A 19,840-nucleotide genomic window follows, 5' to 3' on the forward strand; every position below is an offset into this window, starting at 1 on the left:
GATCATCAGAATAAATGCAGAAAAAGCATGTGATAAAATTCAACATTCCTTCAGGATAAAAATACACAACCACCTAGAACAGAAGGAAACTTCCTCAACCTATAAAGGGCATCTTTAAAAAACCCACACTCACATCATACATGTCACATTCATCATACAATAAAAGGCTAAATGCTTACCCCCTAACTGTAGGAACAAGACAAGGATGTCTTCTCTTGCTGCTTCTATTTCACATTGTATTGGAGGGTCTAGCTAGGGAAATTATGTATGTGTGTGTGTGTGTGTTTTAGTCACAGTCGCCTCTGACTCTTTGGGACCCAATGAACTGTGGCCCATCATGTTCCTCTGTTCATGGAGTTTTCCAGGCAAGAGTACAGGAGTGGGCAGCCATTTCCCTCTTCAAGGGATCTTCCTGACCCAGGAATCAAACCAAGGTCTCCTTCATTGCAGGTGAATTCTTTATTGTCTGAACCACAGGGAAATTAAATAAGAAAATTAAATAGAAGGCATCCAGATTGGAAAAAAAAAAAGTAAAACTATCTCTACTTGTAGATCACATAATCTCATATATAAAAAATCCTAAAGAATCCACTAAAAATTATCAAATTATTTATTAGAACTAATAAACACATTCAGCAAAGTTGCAGGATACAAATGAGTACCAAATTCTATTGTATTCTATACAGCACCAATGAACAAAACAAAAATAAAGAAAACAATTCCACTCACATTAGCATCAAAAAGAATACTTAAGAATAAATTTAATAAAAGAGGTGCAAAACTTAGAACTTGAAAACTATAAAATATTGCTGAAAAAAATTAAGAAGACCTAAATAAATGATAATACTTCCTCTGTTCATGGGCTGGAAGGCTTAATATTGTTGAGGGCAGGATTCCCTAATTTGTTCTACAGACTGCAAAATCCCAGCATGCTTTTTAATAGAAATTGACATGCTGATTAAAAAATTTATATGGACAGTCAGGGATCCCAGAATAGTAAAAAAAATCTTGAAAAAAAAAAATAGTTGGAAGACTCATACTCCCTAATTTCAAAACTAAAGTAATGAAGAAAGTGTGCTATTGGCATTGAGAGACACACAGATGAATGGAATAGAACTGAAAATTCAGAGGAAAATTAAACCTCCTCGGACATCTATGGTCAATTTTTGACAAGGGTGTCAAGACCATTCAATGGTGAAATAATAGTCTTTTCAACAAACGGTATTGGGACAACCAGTTATGCACATGCTATGGAATGAAGTTGGACGCCTATCCCACACCATATATAAAAAGTAACTCAAAATGGGTCAAAGCACAAATGTATGAGCTAAAACTATAAAACTCATATGAAAATATAGGTTACCCTGGATTAGGCAATAGTTTCTTAGATATTGCACCACAAGCATTTCCATTTCAAGGTGAGAGCCCACGAGAACATTATGTCCCAACAAGAATTTGTATATGAATGTTGACAGTAGCATTACTCATTATAGCCAAAGAGCAGAACAAATCAAATGTCCATCAATTAATGAACTGATAAACAGATATATTCATAAAATGGAATGTGACTCAGCAATCAACAGAAATAAAGTACTGATACATACTACAACATGGATGAACTTTGAATACATTATGCTAAATAAAAGAAGTTAGTCACAAAGGATCACATATTAAAATATTCTATTCATATGATGTGAAATATCTAGAGTACACAAAACCAGAGGCAGAAAGTAGCTTGGTGGTTGCTTAAACCTGGGGAAACTGGTGGTTGGGTAGAAATGGGGAGTGACTGCTAATGAATATGGGTTTCTGTTTAGGTGATGAATATGTTCTAAATTTGATTTGGTTGCACAACTCTATGAACATACTAAAAACTGTTGAATTGCACTCTTTAAGTAGGTGTCCTGTATGGTATATGAGTTATATACCAATAATGATGTTACAAAAAAAATAAACTCTATAGACTCCAGGAAAAAAAAAGATGATGACATATATCCAAGCTGTGATAACAGATTTGAGATCAGTTTAGGAGTTAGCATGCACAGGACTTGATGACTTAGTTGATTAGTTAGGAGGGTTAATCTGATTTTAGTGACTCAAATTTGATAATATTTCCTTGAGGGCTTTTTTCATGGTAAGATGACGAAATGAAGGTAGATTATCAGTGGCTCCTCCCCCTAAACCTAATGAAATAAAACAATGAAAAACTAGTTGGCAGAGGTAGTTATTCGGTCACACTGTGATAATAAAGTTACACCAGTTGCTAAAATACTGAAATACTTCCATGATGGTTGGTGAGTAACTGCTACCTGGAGCCACCTACTTCCTCCCTCCACACCTCAGCTCCTATGAAATGTGAGCTCATTAGTGTGTGATTTTTAAAGAGTAGTTTATGTGCATAGAAAGTTCTGAAATTATACGAAAGAAAATGTTAACAGCAATTGCTTAAGAGGTGCAGAATCTGGCAGGAGACCTAAACAGAATCTAGAAGATATTTCTTTTCACTTTCCAACCTTTTGTACTTTGCACTTTTTAGTGATAAGCCTGCATTTCTTTTGTAATATAAATGAAATATTAAAATGAAATAGTCATAATAAATTTTCATGAATGACTTAGTGCAAAAAGAATATTCATGAACATATTTCATTTTATTATTTTACCAACTCCATGAGGTATAAATGGCAGGTATTGCTCCATATTACATATAAGAATATATTTATGTCCTTTTTACCAATGCAGCACATTACAGTAAAAGTACAGCATATCTATAATTATAATTTTCCTCATTAATTCATTCATTCAACACATATTTATTGGACATTTATTATGTGACAGGTTCTAATGTGGCTTGGCATTAAACCTTGTAGATTACAGTAATGAACAAAACAGAAGTTTCACATCTTATTGGGTGAGAAAAGAAACTAGAGCATAAACACAGATGCAAATCAGTTTAATACTACATAGAGAATTAGCATGGACAAATATGATGGATAATGTGATTCACAGGCTGATCAGTTAAAAATCTATTATTGAGGCAAGAGATAATAGAAACTTGAACCAGGCTGTGGAGATGTAAAGAAGAGAAGGTAGAGTTCATCAGACTTGCTGATGGAGTACATAAAGAATATGTGAAAAGAGAGAACAATAATAAAGAATTAAAATGCAAATTTTTGTCTTGCACAACCAGGTGGACCTTGGGGCTCTTAACTGAAATGTAAAACTAGGAGGAGAACTAGAATTTTACTTTTTGTTCCTGTTATATTTAAGCTACATATTAGATATCCAAAGATGTCCAGCAAAGAGTTGAATACTGTTGAAAAAGAAATGTCTCAAAATGGAGTTATTTGTCCCCCATGACAGCAATCCAGACTTGAAGAGGCAATCTCACGATAAAAACCTTGCCAGTTCTTTTCCCCTCAAAAAGACCTGAAAAATAATACTTCCTTTACTTTTGCTAATAACTCTCTCCTCTCACCCTTCTTCCTATGAAAGCCTTCCATTTTGTACAACCTGAAGGAGAGCTCTTCTAGCTGCTGGATGGGATGCTGATTCAAGAATCACGTAATAAAGACAGGTGGATCTTTAAATTTATTTGGTTGAATTTTGTCTTTTAACAATATACATGTCTGAAGTTCCAAGAAAGGTGAGAGCTGGAATGACAGGCATATTGATGGCTTTTAAAGCCAGAATTAAGGTTATCTGGAAGAGTGTGTGGATATAAAAGGGAGGGGGCCAGTACAGCATTCCAGAGCAAGCCAGTGTCTGGAAGTCAAGTACAGAAGGACTGCCAAGAAGTTTCAGAAGGAGCAGCTATGAGAAAAGGAGGGGGGAAGAAAAAAAAGCAAATGAGGCACCACATTGCACCTTTCAAGAAAAGTATGTGACAGAATGCTGCTGGCAGTCAAGTAAATTACTAGTGTCCTACAAAGGGCCTTGCACGGAAGGGGTGGGGAAATTAGCCAAATGAATTGAGTTTATGAGAGAATGTGAGGCCAGGAGGTGTAATGGCAATTATTCAATTATTTTCATTTGACTGATTAATACTTTTTAAAGACAGCGCTTATTTTGATTTGCAGTTGTATTTACAAGTGCTTGGGAAAAAATCTTAAGTATTTGTTACAAACCTATGTGTCTTGTCCCATTTTGAATTTCTGATCTAGTTATTTCTGTAACTAATGATTTACAAAAAACTGAGGGATAACATACATCCTAAAGTGCATAGAAGTGCATGAAACATGTACAGGTCGATGGTTTTTAACATATGTGTAAACCCGTGTAACTACTTTTCAGACCAAGATATACAAAATAAAGGGAACCCATTTAGTCTCCCTTATGCTCCTCCAGTCTCTCTAATCCTCCAGAAGTAAACCAATATTCTGACTCATATAAACATCCATTAGCTTTCTTATGAAAATTTTCAAATGAAACAAAAGAAAACTCTGACGAGCATTTAATTGGAAACTGCTTTAGTGTAAACTTACCAACTGTATTCAGGAAGTATAAATGTCAAACATTTGGCGCCAAAATCCTGATGCAAATTTTTAAGCCTTTCCTCTCCAAAGTCCCGCCCCATTTTGTACACCACGCCCTCGGTTCATTCTTCCTGCAAAACGGCTCTGGGGCAAAGCAGAAAGAAGGAAGAGAAGGTTCTCTGTCATGCGCACTAGGGGCGCTCCCTTTTTCTTTCCTCAACCAATCCACTAGGATCCAGCTTTGTCCTGCGCATTGCGCGTCCTCAAGGCGCGCGCGCGCGAGCCCTGCCGCGCTCATGCGCACAAACTGATCAGCGGGCGCGGGCGGAAGTGAGGAGCTGCTGCGCGGAGGTGGGGGCCGCCTCGCTCGTTGTGGGTGGGCGAAACGGCTGACATGGCGCCCTCCGGGAGTCTCCGGATCCCGGTGGCAGTGCTGCTACTGTTGCTTTGGGGAGCTCCCTGGGCCCACGGGAGGCGGAGCGACGTGCGCATCATCACGGACGAAAATTGGAGAGAGTTGCTGGAAGGAGAGTGGATGATAGAATTGTGAGTGGGGGGCTGTTGTCATGGGGCCCCTCGGTGGGCTGGGGTCCTAGATCCAAGTCTGGACCCCCCGGTATCATCCTCATTCCTCTCATGCGGATCCCAGGCTGCCCGGGACTGCGACTCTGAGCCATGGGGCGGGAGCCCCCCGACTCCTCGAGATTTCCTGACTCCTGCTGGGATCCTCCACCGCCTTGGTCTCACCCTCTCCTCGTTTCTTACCGGGGAATGCTCTTAAATTTCCCCTAAAGTGTGCATCCTAGTTTGGTTGCTAGGGCTGAGGTGCGCCTGTGAGGTTACGTTCAGCTTTGAATTCTTTCAACTTTTCTTCCTGGCCTTGGGATTGAGGGAGGTGGGTCTCTGTACTTCCTTTACAATTATTTATTTGAGAATGAGTCTTCAGAGACTCACAGACTTATTTCACCAAACTCTACAAAAGAGGGAAATTAACTGAAGTCTCTTCTCCTTTTCTCTAATTACCCTTAAAAAGTAGTCCACTTAGAATGTTACAGTTGGAAACTTTTAAAATTTTATTTTATGAATTAGGCATATTTTAAATGCCAAATAAATTCAACTTGGGTTATTTTTTTTAAATCCTCATTTTTTTGTTGTTGTTGTTGTTGCTTTTCTCTGCCCACATCTCATTTTTTCCTTTCGGTGTGTGTTTTTGCAACGTACTGAATGTTATGGGTTGTTACTCTTACGTTTCCTAAGTGGTATTGCAAAACATGCTATTTGAATAAAGTCATGTCTGTGCTAATTCCATTATAATAATGTCCCTTTTGTATCGGTAGATAATAAACTATTTGCGTTTGTTTTTGTCGCTGAATTGGTGGTGGCAGTATTACTGATATCAGTGGTATTAGTGATATTAGTAGAAAACACCCATTTTGAGTGTTAACTGGTGATGGACAGGAAAGCGTGGCCTGTTGCAGTCCATGGGGCTGCAAAGAGTGGGACATGACCGAGTGACTGAACCAAACTGAAACACTTCTAAGCACTTACATATATTATCATATTAAATTCTTTACAAATTCTATAAGGTCTTATTTCCTGGATTTTACAGATGCGAGACATAGCTTTAATTAATATGTTCAGGTATTGCCATAGTGGCTTTCTTTTTGTCTCCAGAAACTAACACAGCGTACACATGCAAAGGTTATTAGAACAACCCCCTTCCTTAACAAGATTCAGGTAGGTGTTTTCCTGTATGGTTAGGTTGCCAGTGAAGGAGAAAGGTGGAGGTGGACAGCTCCAAGGGAGAACCCAGAAGATCAGATCAATAGCTCCAGTCATAAAATCAAACAAGGCATAGAACGTTAGGGGAAATGTTTATGTAGTATGCATATAGTTTATAACTCAGCGAAACAATTTTCAGAAAGTATTGAAGATGCAGGGGTGAGGAAATACAACCAGGGACAGCATTTGGTTTTCATGGTCCTCAGTAACTTGTTTTAGATTGTGCCTATAAAATACTCAACGATTTCATAAATAATGTGTTGAGCAATCGTGATTATGAATTCGTATGCAAATTACAATCCAGTATTACTCAAGGAGATTTTTTTTATCAATATAAAAAAAATTGATCCAACTAATCAATATAGAAGTCAAAAGTGAAAGGGAATTTGAATTAGAGCATCTGTATGAAATTAAGAATACATATACCATAGTATTTTTTCCCTTAGCTTACTGAATATGAAGTTAAACCTTATAAAAAGCACCTAAGAAACGAAAGAAACTTGAAAAGGGTCTAGTATTTCTAATAATAGGCTGCTTCTATTACAAGTTAGTTATCTATGTTAAATCTGTTTTAATCAGGAATTATGTTACAGAGATACTTTGATTGTAATTCAGTTTATTGTTGTGGACTTTGGCTTTTGTGTGTGGTACTAGTCTTTTTCCACAATGCTGATTACTTTTAGAAGTTTTATTTTCATAAAATAAGTCAAGAAAACAGAAAACGAAGTACAGAAACTGTATTATGTTTAACAGGTATACGTTTTATTCTACCTGGTTCCATTAAAAAAAAAACTGCGGTAAATTATGAGATAATATACAAAATGGGAAAAGCTGAAAGATTCAGGGCCTTTCAAGGGAATACCAGAAGAGTAATTAAAATGCTTAGTATGCTTGGCCACAGATTTGAAAACCCGAGGTTGACCATGGTCTGGCCAAAGAATTTCATTTGGCCTGCCTAGTGTTTGTGTCTGGGTTAAGTTTTGAGGTAGCATTTTTACATAAAAGCAAGGATTTTCAGCTCCTTTTAAATTAGAATAGCCTGCAGTCCTGGGCCAGCTTCCCTGGGGCCAGCTGTTCCCCTGACAGTCAAGTTGGGTAGTGTTTCCCTCTTTAAAATGAGGCACGCATGTCCTATCCACCACAGCACTGGGTGCTTCCTTTTTTTCATACTGGCACTTTGCATTTGCGACTCTTGCACGTAAAATTATTAAAACTGATGAACCCCAAATTCGGCTTTGAGCTTTCTGGCCCCATTATATAGAGAAAGCCAAAGGTTTTTAAAGAGCTGTTTTGCACATAAAAAAGTCCCCTTGTGTCTTAAGAACTTATTCCCAGAATTACTTTTCTGTGATTAGCATTATCAATTCATAGTTCTTGATTTCCAGAGTGTTAGATTCACACTTAAAACCTTTTTGTCTTCACAAAGTTAAACCACTTTGCTATCTTGTTTTTAAAAGATGTTCTTTACAAATTATACATTTTAGAATTTTTATCCCCAAATGCTCATATTAGAGTGTTTTAACTTTTCTTTTTAAACTGTATTTCTTAGTTATGCTCCATGGTGTCCTGCTTGTCAGAATCTTCAACCAGAATGGGAAAGTTTTGCCGAATGGGGAGAAGATCTTGAGGTTAATGTTGCAAAAGTTGATGTCACAGAGCAGCCAGGTAGTTTAAGTCTCTGGTTCATTTTGTTTCTTTGCAGGTTGGGATGTGTGTTGATCCTGTTTTCCACATTACATGGTCTTAATTCTGCCTTTCACTGGGTTTTATGAACAGCTGGTTAAGCTGATTTTACCCACCTCCTTAATGAGGGTTCAGTGTGAAGTGTGTTCCCTGGTTGTGTACGGCAGCTTAATTCTTTTCTGTATTTCTGTAAGGGAACTTGGAGGCATCTCCCTCCCCTCACTGTTCCCCATGTAACTTCCTCTGATCTTTTTTCCTTAGCATCCCAGGCCCCAGACAAGTATGTAAGACATCTGTGAGAAGGCATAGAACCTTATGGCTCAAGTGGACATTGGTCACCCCAGTATTTACATATGTACCAAGCTTAGAATAAGGAGCATGTGGTTGAAGTTCTTTGTAGAGTCCAGGCCACGTTCCCTGACAAATTATCTAAGTCTCTCTGCAGTTGGGTTCCAAATTTAATCCATTAATAATGATTTGAGGATATGGGCTCTTAATTGCAGAGCCCTTATGGTTGTGGCCTCCTGACTTGGCTCCCTGGACAGGTGTCAAGCCCTGCCCTTACGTGATGCTTATTACCTGCTCTTGGCCACGGTAAACTTGGATTCTTGACTCTGCCCCTATCCCAAATGGGAATAATCTCTAGTATTTGGTGAGCACTCACTACTTTTATTGGAGAAGGCAGTGGCACCCCACTCCAGTACTCTTGCTTGGAGAGTCCCATGGATGGAGGAGCCTGGTGGGCTGCAGTCCATGGGGTCGCTAGGAGTCGGACACGACTGATAGACTTCACTTTCACTTTTCACTTTCATGCATTGGAGAAGGAAATGGCAACCCACTCCAGTGTTCTTGCCTGGAGAATCTCAGGGACGGGGGAGCCTGATGGCTGCCATCTATGGGGTCACACAGAGTTGGACACGACTGAAGTGACTTAGCATAGCATAGCATAGCACTACTCTTATAGGTACTGCTCCCAAGTGTTTTGCATTTATCTTGTAGTCCTTACCCAACCTTGTGGGATAGATAATATCCCAGTTTTACACATGTGAAAGCTGAGCCATAGATTGGTTCTTCATCATTTTCGTGTTTAACACATGGTTAATCTTAGCTGATATTATTACTGCCCACCTTTTGAAAGAGTCAATTCCATTTTTAGCAATACTTTAGAAACTCTGTGCTTGTTTTTTGATTATCAAATGCAATTTCATTTGGTTTTAGATATAAGACTAGTTATATTGTGCTGTCCTATGACTCATTGCTAGTAATCTTATAGTAGTATAATCGACCAAATGTTTATATATATATATATATATGTTAACACATGTCTTCAATATTCAGATTTTATGTACTTTTAATATATAGTATTTTTTTTAAGTTGCTTTAAGTATGTAAATGAAATTTCTTTCATTGTTTATGTTATACAGCTACATTCTTTTTAGGTCTAATTTCATATTCTTTGTCTATTAGCATTTAAATAATTGCGTTAACTTTTAAGTAGTAAAGGATCGGCTCATGTAAAACCTATATGTTCTTTCTTATATTTAGTTCTAATCTTTCTCATTTGTAGGACTAAGTGGACGATTTATTATAACTGCTCTTCCTACTATTTATCAGTAAGTATTATGAGGGATGCATCATAACATAATCAGAATAGTAGCCTCTAGCCTTGATCATGTGTAAAGAGCATTATATTCAGTAAGTTTATTAGAAGGTTTGTTTTGCTTAGTGCTATCTTAGGTGCCTTTAGCTGGGTGAATGAGGTATGAAATAATCCGTGATCTCTGGGATTTCTAATTGCCTTAGAAAATGACGTGCACGAAAAATAGTGGCATAAGTGATCATGAGCCCAGAGTTGTGGTAAGTACTGCAGGAAATTTGGTAAGGGGGAAAATCACTGCACTGGACTGGTTCCTGAGAATATGGAGATTAAACTCAACCTTGGAAGTAGAATTATTAAGAGTGCAGAGTTAAGTGTTCCATCTGAGGATTGTCTCATAAACAGTCATAAATAGGAGCATGGAATGTCTACACATTAGCTCAGAAAGTGCTCTAGCTCAGCCTTGGGAACAGTGGTGGGTGAAACAGTTAAGTTAAAATAAACACCATTATGTAGTCTTCAGTGTAGGCTCTTTAGTTTGTCTTTATCTTCTAAATTAGACATAAGAAATGTTACATCTCTGTATCTGCCCTGAACCTTAAGCTGATGTGTTGACTGCCAGGAGGCACTTGTCTCCTGAAACAAGAAGTCAGCGATTCTGTGTGTATCTTGATTTTCCTTGTCTTTTCTTTCATGTTCATATGTTTCCCCTTTTTATTTCCCCTTTGTATCTGTTTAAATTCATGTTCCCTATAAGTGCTTCTCACCCTTTTCACGCAGTCCTGTTCTCCACATGCCCCTTATTAGTCTCCCAGCTTTTTCAACACTCCCTGAAATTTTCTACAATTTCCTGCCCTTTTCTTTTAATCTTATTGTTTATCATGCCCATTCCCCTAAGTTTTGCTGTTGAAATTGTACTTATCCTTCAAAAATAGCTCAAATGCCATTTTCTCCAAAAATCTTTGGTTTTTTGAGTAGGAGCTAACCTGTAATTTTTTTGGATGGATAAAGGGTCCTGTAATCTTACTGTAAGTAGTGGGGAGTTTCTGCCCGTAAGTGATCAAAATAGAAGTGTTAAGTAAGTAGGCCTAGACTGGCAATATTATTTAAGGTAGATTGGAAATGATGAAGATACGGGAACAGGGAGAGCACTTACGATCCTATGGCAGAGCTCCATACCTTGGAGAGGAGGAGGAGGAGGAGGAGGTGGGTGTCAGGAAGCAGACTGTAAAATAGAATCACTGCACTGCACCAGATGCCTCCAGTGACTTAAAGCTTGATGGCTGAGATGATGTGATTATGATCAAAAAGACCAGAAAAATGCCTCAAATTGTTCACTTCTAGTTTAATAGTAGCTAATAAATAATAAATGTTAGACACTATTCTAACCACTTTTTCGTGAAGTCGTCTTTTTAATGTGTGTATTGTGGCTTAAAAGTAATTTTCTGATATGTATCTACATACTGAATTTCTTTTTCTCCTCAGTTTTTTACTGAGATGTAATTGATGTAATTACACTGAGATGTAATCTCTGGTGGCTCAGCAGTAAAGAATCTACCTGCCAGTACAGGAGATGAGGGTTTGTTCCCTGGTTTGGGAAGATCCCCTGGAGGAGGAAATGGCAACCCACTCCAGTGTTCATGCCTGGGAAATCCCATGGATGAAGGAGCCTGGCGGGCTGCAGTCCATGGGGTTGCAAAAGTTGAATACAACCTGGTGACTAAACAACAACAAATTGACATATAATTATTAATACTTATTCTACAGTTTTATTGTTTGGAAGAGTATAATAAAGTCTGAAAGCTTATGACTGTTCAAAAATATAACCTCAGTGGTTAATGAAATACGGGGCTAAGATGTTAAGGGTAGGTAATTAGTGTAATTTGCTACTTGTGTATTGCTCATTGCTGATTTTGAGTACAGGATTGATTGTAAAATGAGATTATAGAAATAGCAAAACAAGGTTTATTTATTCAGTGCTAATATTTGCTTCTGATCTTCATTAGTTGTAAAGATGGTGAATTTAGGCGGTATCAGGGTCCAAGAACTAAGAAGGACTTCATAAACTTTATAAGTGACAAAGAGTGGAAAAGTATTGAACCCGTTTCATCATGGTTTGGTCCAGGTTCTATTTTGTAAGTATAAAGGGTTTTTCTCTTTTTTCTTTCAAAATTAATTGGATTATGTATTTCATGTAAATAAAGCATTTATATTTCGTTTTAATTCTAGGACTGTTACAATATGTTCAGATTTACTCTGTGATATTTTTAGTTTAGACTTTTATCTTCTAAGTCCAACAGATAGCGTGGTCCTTTTTTAAGGTAGAGAGAGGCATTCTATAGAATTAAGTTGAAAGTCTTGTTAGGAATATTTTAGCTCTGTAAATATGGTCATTTGTATCATCAGAATAATTCCTCTAGAAGTGACATAATGGGTAAAGCTGTCATTCAAGCTTAATATTTGAATGAGAAGCCTCAACCATATACTGACTTGTGCTACTTTTAGATTTCACTTCTTGTTTTAATGTGATTGAATTATTCCACCTGTCTGGTAACTTTTTGTGTGAAGAGTATGGATGAGCAATGTCTATGGGCAGTAAGGATTGGGCATAGCAAGAAGGTTTTTTGTTACTTTCTTGGGGGGCAGGGCCTCACAGGTCATTTGAGAGACCTCTGGGAATATTGAGTTTTTCTGAGGCCATCGTGGACTCATCTTAGTCCAGCTAAGTTATCTCTTCCTGTCCTCTTACCAGTTGTGTCTTTGGAGGATGGAGAATTGGAAATACCAGTATATAAGAGAATGCTCTGGATTCTGGGAGTGCAGGAAAGTTTACCCCTAAACAGTGTTTTAAAATAGAAGTTTATCTGTAGGACCTTTTCCTTATATCTCTGAATTAAACTGTTAGAATTCCCTCACTGAACCACCATGCCCACCAAACCCAAGTAAGGGACCTAATGTTCCTGATAGAATCTAATTCGCACAGGCTGCAGTGAGCCTGCACGGTGATTTATGTTTTGGTTCCTTGTTCCTGTTCCCATTTTGTGTTTTAAACAACAGAAGCAACATGATTAAAGTACCTTTCTCTGTTGGAGTGAAAATGTAACTGATTTTATTTGAAATCTCGTGTCGTAAATGATTCTTGCTCTTTCTGATGGAAGAAGTGGGGGTTGCTTGGAAGTCTCTGTTGACTCCTCAGGGCAGCAGTTCATACCTTTCTTGTTAGACTGAATAAAGGGTACTCCTAGGGTCGGCTTGGCAGGGGCACCCGCCCCCCCATCCCCCGAGACTGGTGATTGGATTAGGTCATTCTGAGTACAGGTGCTCTGGCTTATGTGTGAATTAGTATGTGTTGGTGGGTGCCACTTATGCTAGAGAGAACCCACGAACCTAATTTTTGGAGCATACCTTTTTTCTGACTGCCTGTCAAAACTACTTGGGTTTAATTATGTGAGAATAGTTATTTTTACTTCTGTGGTGCCTTATTTCTTAGGTAATTATTTTGTTGTTATTAAACTGTATCAAATTAATACTATTGTAAGTTCTATTTTATTTTAATATGAAAGGAGGGTAATTCTTAGGTGAGAAGGATCGACTCAGCAAGTGCTCCCAGTCTTCCTTCAGGTTCCCTTCCTTATGTGTTCTTTGGAGGATTTTAAGGGTGAATAAGAGTTTCCATTTGCTTATAGTGTGCCTAACATCAAACTAGCTGGTTCCATAGAGCTCAACCTATATTCACAGTACATTGGAGAAACCATCAAGTGAAAGGTTAAAGGCAAAACAACAGGAGAAAAGGAAAAAAGATCAAGTGTTTTGTTTGAGGATATTACATAGTGGCAAAAATTCTGAAACTGTTGATTTTCGCTAATAAGCTTTCTTATGGGCCTGAAATCACTGTTGTTTCACTAATCTTGAGTAATATCACCAATAAAATCTGTTGTGTTGGAAATTATAGAGTCAAAAATAGAAAATATAGGTAATATACACGTCTTCTACTTCAGAGCTGTGTATATGACTTGATTTTTCTTTTTATTTTAGGATGAGTAGTATGTCAGCACTCTTTCAGCTCTCTATGTGGATCAGGGTAAGGGCTCAAATTTATTTCTATTTTAAACATTTTGACACTGTCACTTTTTTAAGAAATGGCTGTGATTTTTAGTTTATTTTTTTTCTTTTGATTTTAGACTTGCCATAACTATTTTATTGAAGACCTTGGATTACCGATTTGGGGATCATATACAGTGTTTGCTTTAGCAACTCTGCTTTCAGGACTGTTATTAGGACTTGTAAGTTCTTCATTTTTGGAGTACTGGGAAGAAAAATATTTTAGAATTTTGAGATTTAATATAATTGCTCTAGCTTTTTATTATACATTCAGATTCTTATGTTTATTTTTGCAGTTCATGATATTTGTAGCGGATTGCCTGTGTCCTTCAAAAAGGCGCAGACCCCAGCCATACCCTTCCAGTAAGTATATTTTTAAATTTTTTGTTTACTGTAATCCCATTCATTTCTGTAATAAACACACTCACACACATAACAGGTTGCCTTTCTAACTAGGGTTTCTAAATTCGAGTAGTGGCAGAAGAGAGCACATATTTCATGTAAGAAGGACATGGCAGCCCAGTGCATTTAGGAACATAATAGTCATTATTTTGGCTTTTATAGTGTGGAGAATTTTAACACTGCATGTACCTTAACAGATATTTGATAACCATTGACCTGATGTCAATTTGTTTGAAAATTCCATAATATTCAGGGATCCATTTGAGTATATTTGGGTCCAAAAAAGTTGAATATATTCCAGTCTTGAAGTCATCTCATTGGTATAGTGACCACATTTGAGGCTTTTTCTTTGTATGTTGGTCAAGTCTAAGTTTTTCTGTTTGGATATTGGGAAAAGCAATTCCTGTCATTGCTTTAGGAGTCTCATTAGCTGTGTATTTTACTACAAGATGGGAATTAGAATATTCACTGCTGTTTGTCTTAATATAATTTTACCTACCTATCATTTATTTTTAATTTTGAAAATTATGCTGTTATGAAGGCCTTATTACTATTTGTAAAGAACTTCCACTTTCTGTCATCCCATTTGCTTTTCAGCAGCTCTTTAAAGTGGACTGCATAAGTGATACTCTTCCCATTTTGTGATTGAGTAAACTAAAGCTCTGAGAGATGAACTGTGTTTCCAGGTTTATGCAAAAATGAGAGCTGAGAGTAGAACCTAAATTGAACTCTTAGCCTGATATTTCTATTTTGCTGCCTTCGTGACTTAGGACTTACTGAGGTCAAAACTTCTGAAATGAAATAGAGCAAGTGCAAAGTCATAGAGAACTGAGCAATTTAGAAACATTTCAGTGAAGATGGCAGTTAAGTATTCATTGTTGAAGAACTGATAGGGTTTTAAAAAAATTTCTTAGATGCATCGATATCAAAAGTTGCATGCATGGAGGGGAGGGAATAATTTTATCCACCAAGGGACACTGATCTGTAGGAAAAGTGTAATAAGCGCAGATTACTTATTGGACAGTTAAGTCAGCAAATGTATGTTTTATTTATATTTTTTGCTTAGAAAACCTTAAACCTAACAACAGATTTGTCTTAGGTAATCTGTTACACTGCTGATGTTAATCCATACTTTAATGTGATATTGCCCCTTCTATACCAGGCTTCTGGATTTGAGTTGTTTTCCATTTTGTGTTTTTGGCTTAGATTTTAAGTTGCTGGGAAAAGACCCAACTAAGTCTAATTTGAAGCGAAATAGGAATTTATTGGTTCATGTAGTGAGGAAGCCAGAGGACAGAGTTGACTAAATCCTGGGACTCAAATGTTTCTGAATTGCTCAGTTCTCTATGACTTTGTGCTTGTTCCATTTGGGGCTCTTTTTAGTCCTGAGCATAGAATAACTACAGAAAGCTGTAGCTCATAATTCCAGAGTAAGAAGGAAATATACTTCTCCCTATATTCACCTATCTTTTGAAAAAATTCTGGTGTACTCTGCTTGTGTAGAGGGCTCACTTTTTTTTTTTTTTTTTTAAACTGTAAATCAGAATTTCTCAGCATTGGCTCTGTTGGTCTTTTGAGCTGGGTAATTCTTGTGACAGGCTGTCTTTTGTACATTATTGAATCTTTAGCATCATCCCCCTGGTTGCCAGCAGCACTGCCCCTCTCAGTTGTAGCAATCAGAAATATTTCCAGACATTGCCAAGTGTTCCAGCAGAATCGCCCCTGGTGGAGAAGCACTGCTCTCAGCTGTTGTTTGTACTCAACTACAGCTGCATGGGATGGGGCGTAGGGAAGGAGTTAACCCAGTAGAAAGAGATATGCCAGACAGATCAAACAACAGATTGTCCACTGTATGGGAATTCCTTCCTGTGGTCTCTTCTACCTTATCCCCCTTTTCTTCCTGCTCCATTCTGTATTGCCTAGGATTAGGGACGGTCTTGGACCACTGAACAGAGAAAAGCTCATTAGCCAGAGTCTGTGTTCTGTATCTCAGTAACATGGTATGTTCTAAGTGTTCTAAGTTTAAGTTAACTTGCAATAGTTCCTATTAACAACTGGGGTGGGGGCGGATAGTGTGCGTATGTACATACTAAAAAAGTGATTGAGCTGTATACTTAAGATAGGTATATTATGTTCTTTGTAATTATGCCTCAGTAAAATTATATATATGGAGAGGAGGAGGCACATTTATGAATCCACTTAAAAAAGAATCATGTCTAGGAAAATAGCTTTCATCTGATTCCTGTTTGCCTGGGAGCTGAAACAAGGGTACTATTGAAGTTTGTCTTAGTATCTTTATTAGCTAGAAGATTTAATAGTAAATTAATGTAGTTTTATTTAATGCAGTCTATTTTTTTATAGGCATCCATATTCACAGCATTAATTCTGATTCATTAATTTCAGTTCAGTTTATGAATAGGTGGGTAATAAGAATGAATTTGGTAAGTAAAATGGACCTTCCAAACCAGTTATTTTTATAGTGTCATTTGTTCTTGAATACAGCTTTTTCCTTTTGGAAATCCAAACATGATTGATAAATCATTGCCAAAGCAGTTTATGGGCATATGAATTGTGTCTTGATTGTATTAGAATACATCAACAACAAAACACTTCTGGTTTTTATCTTTAAGGAAAATTACTACCAGAATCTTCCCAACCTTTGAAAAAAGTGGAGGAAGAACAAGAGGCTGATGTAGAAGATGTTTCAGAAGAGGAATCTGAAAGCAAAGAAGGAACAAACAAAGACTTTGCACAGAATGCTGTAAGACAACGTTCTGTGGGTCCTTCACTGGCCACAGATAAATCCTAGTTAATTTTTACAAATATTTTCATATGATATTGGCAGAAACAGAAGATCGAGCATTTGTTTTGGTTTGAAGTGAACTGTGACTTGCTTGTACATTGCAGGGTTCAGCCTGGATTGTCATTAGGTTGAACATTCTACCTTTGGAAAATAAACGTAGCACTGTGAAAAAATAAGATTTGAAAACAGTATGGTGGTTCAAACAGTTCTTTATTTTTGGAAAATCTGGTGCCAAGCAATAAGATTTCTGTATGTTTGTTTCATAATAACTTTCAAGTCTGAGTTGAAAAATTACATTTCCCAAGTATTGCATTATTGAGGTATTTAAGGAGATTACTTTAGAGAAGAAGATTTCTCATTTGATATAATTTTTGTCAGTTTCACTGTGTGAAGAGAACATATTTCCCATTAATGGGAACTTTGCCCATTGTCTCAAGAAATGTGTATTTCACTAACAACTCTGAAACCCTTTATCTCCTTTAAAGTCCAAAATTTATTCATACTTTTAGATTATGCGACTAATAAAAACTACCTTACTTTAATTACAGTTTTCTACCCGTGATAATACAGGATATGTTTAGAAAGTTTATAAAGGTTGGTTGCCTTTTTTGTTCTCCTGTGTTCAGTGTATGATTTGTATTTTTCTTACCATGGGTTACATTTTTTAATTTTCCAAATTGGATAATTTCCTAGAAATGTCTTTCATGTTTTAATAAATTGTTTCAAACTGAAGTTTACTGAAGAATACTTAAAGTGAAGAGCCATCTGATAACTTAAAATTTTGGCTATTTGTTTCAGATTTTACATCATTTTTGTTGAACCTATACTTGAACTTCTTTTTTTGGATTTGAAGGCGAACATTCCTGATTTTTATTTGATTTTGTGGAAAAGCCTTGGTATTTTCTATTTTGAAAATTCACAGAAGCTTAATATGATATAAAGTTAGTATTCTACTCAGGAAAAAGCATCTTATAGTGTGTGTTTTCAATGTATATTTGTCCTCATCCAAAAAGTTCTTAGTTGATTGTACAAAGTCAGCGTATGTTTGATGATTTAAACTCATAAAGTTTTATGTTTTTGAAAAGACAAACTGTATTCTCTACTTTCTATTATGGTATTTCACAGATGGGAATCAGCAAGATGGGACATTTAATATATTTTTTACTCCTTAAAGAGAATAGTTTTCACCTTACAGCAAGAGGAAGTGGGTGGAGTTGTGGGGCAGCAGTAAAGAAATGTATTAGCTGCAGTAAAAGGAAAAAACATAGATACTCTGAATGGATCACTTCTCTGTTATGGTAATAGACAGTTTCTATAATGTCCCCTTTAAAGGCCTCTTCTTTAGAATATTAAATATTCTACCACTGAAGAGTTTGGATGTGTAATAATTTTGTGATGCTTTAGGAAAATCTAAGCACAAAATAAACTTTTCTAAGTGCTTCACTGAAGCTGAAGGCAAGTGTGATTTCTAATTGGTGCTTAATTAATACTTAACATTTAAATATTTAATTGATGCTTAATATGTATTTAACAGTGTTCAAGTGAATAGTGGTGTCACTGTATACATACTTGATACATGTAATCAAAAGGCTAGAGTCATATATATCTCTCTGTTATCTGAGATGATCAAGAAATGCTGCTCATTAATTAAGCATTCTATTTTTCTAGTCTTACACATCATATATTTTTAAGTATTTAAGTGATTAAAAAATGTAGTATGTACACAAAGTTACAGGTAGACTGAACATGTAAACTTGATATTTCAGAAAAGATATGTATCTTGTATTTCTTCAGGATTGTCACTGTAGATACCTGAATAGTCCATTTTCTCTCACACCAGAGGCTTACTTATAGAAACTATGGGGATCATTTTATATTTAACAGACCCCTTTTGTATCTGCATTGGTTTAAAAGGACTCCACATGGCAACTTAGCTCCAGATCATCTCATGAGTGAATAAGATGCAGGATCAGCATCCTGGGGAACCCTGCTTCCCTCCCTACCCCAGGCATTCAGCTCCATCATTGAAGTATTGAAATCTGATCACTAGAAAATACAGCATTTACTATGTACTGCCTAAATACTTAAATGAGTGAGACGGACAAAAGTTTAATGATTCCATAGGTAACATTTTTCATTCATTGAGTATTGGAGTGGTGCTATTTTTCTGTGATTACTTAATCTACTGCAGTATGTGATAGCTGAGCCTTATATGTGATTCAGTTGAAGGCTCAAAGAACTGGCAGAAATAGGTAAAATTTGAATCTACAAGATTTCAAGTGCTGTGCTTTTCTTCAGTGTGAGTACTGCACATCTAGCATTTTATATATGAAAATACAACTTAGAATTTTCCTCCTATCAGAATATTGCAACAAATGCTATTAAGAAGTAACCAGAACTCAGCACTTGCAGCCCTGTGTTATTGGGTAATATATAAAGAAGGTTATTACAGTAAATGATGCTCTTGAAAGAAATTTTCTCTCAAGGCAGTTGTGTCTATTGAATCCAGTGCATAAAAATGCATAGTTCTGGACTTCACATTTTAACTCATTTTAGAGTTACCTAGGATATTCTGATTTATCGTGGTAGTTAGAATTCTTTCAGTAAATTTTCCCCCCAGCTTTATTGAGGTATGATTGACAAATTACTTTTGATATGAATCTTTTATTCATAATTGTTAGGGTTTGGAATTTAAATGAATGGTCATATTGAGTATAATTGTAAAGTCCTAAAAGTAAATTTTAAATTGACTATCCTTCTGCAGTTTTAGATATGTTGGTATTGCACACCCAGCAACTTTTGTACCTGTTTAAAACTACTGACACTAGAAAAACATTTAAGTTTAAATCGGAACTTTGATAATCTGTAGGTAGTAAGATTTAGTTACACATTTGAACTACCATCTAAACTGTTCCTTTTCCTTTAATGATTTTTTTTTTTGTTTATGTTGATTCATTCATTACAAATGGTGATAATATCAGTATCGGATTGTGGCCATTA

The 19,840-nt window shown here is 36.5% G+C and overlaps 1 protein-coding gene and 1 long non-coding RNA gene across 2 annotated transcripts in view; one reads left to right on the top strand and one right to left on the bottom strand.

Moving 5' to 3' along the window:
* LOC129621321 (uncharacterized) overlaps positions 1-4,615 on the bottom strand; it is a 44,513-nt gene extending 39,898 nt beyond the window's left edge. The window contains exon 1 of the long non-coding RNA XR_008699215.1: positions 4,482-4,615. This is a non-coding gene — a long non-coding RNA (uncharacterized LOC129621321). The remainder of the gene's footprint in view (positions 1-4,481) is intronic.
* Positions 4,616-4,726: 111 nt separating this feature from the next.
* Positions 4,727-18,290, top strand: TMX1 (thioredoxin related transmembrane protein 1). Its single transcript, XM_055537634.1, has 8 exons — positions 4,727-5,018; positions 7,804-7,919; positions 9,505-9,550; positions 11,541-11,669; positions 13,570-13,615; positions 13,716-13,817; positions 13,932-13,998; positions 16,668-18,290. Exons 1-8 carry the CDS (start codon positions 4,867-4,869, stop codon positions 16,844-16,846), a joined length of 837 nt encoding a protein of 278 aa, XP_055393609.1. The 5' UTR covers positions 4,727-4,866; the 3' UTR covers positions 16,847-18,290.
* Positions 18,291-19,840: the final 1,550 nt, after the last annotated feature.

Source organism: Bubalus kerabau, chromosome 10, assembly GCF_029407905.1.
Source record: "Bubalus kerabau isolate K-KA32 ecotype Philippines breed swamp buffalo chromosome 10, PCC_UOA_SB_1v2, whole genome shotgun sequence".
In the NCBI taxonomy this organism is placed as follows: Eukaryota; Metazoa; Chordata; class Mammalia; order Artiodactyla; family Bovidae; genus Bubalus; species Bubalus kerabau.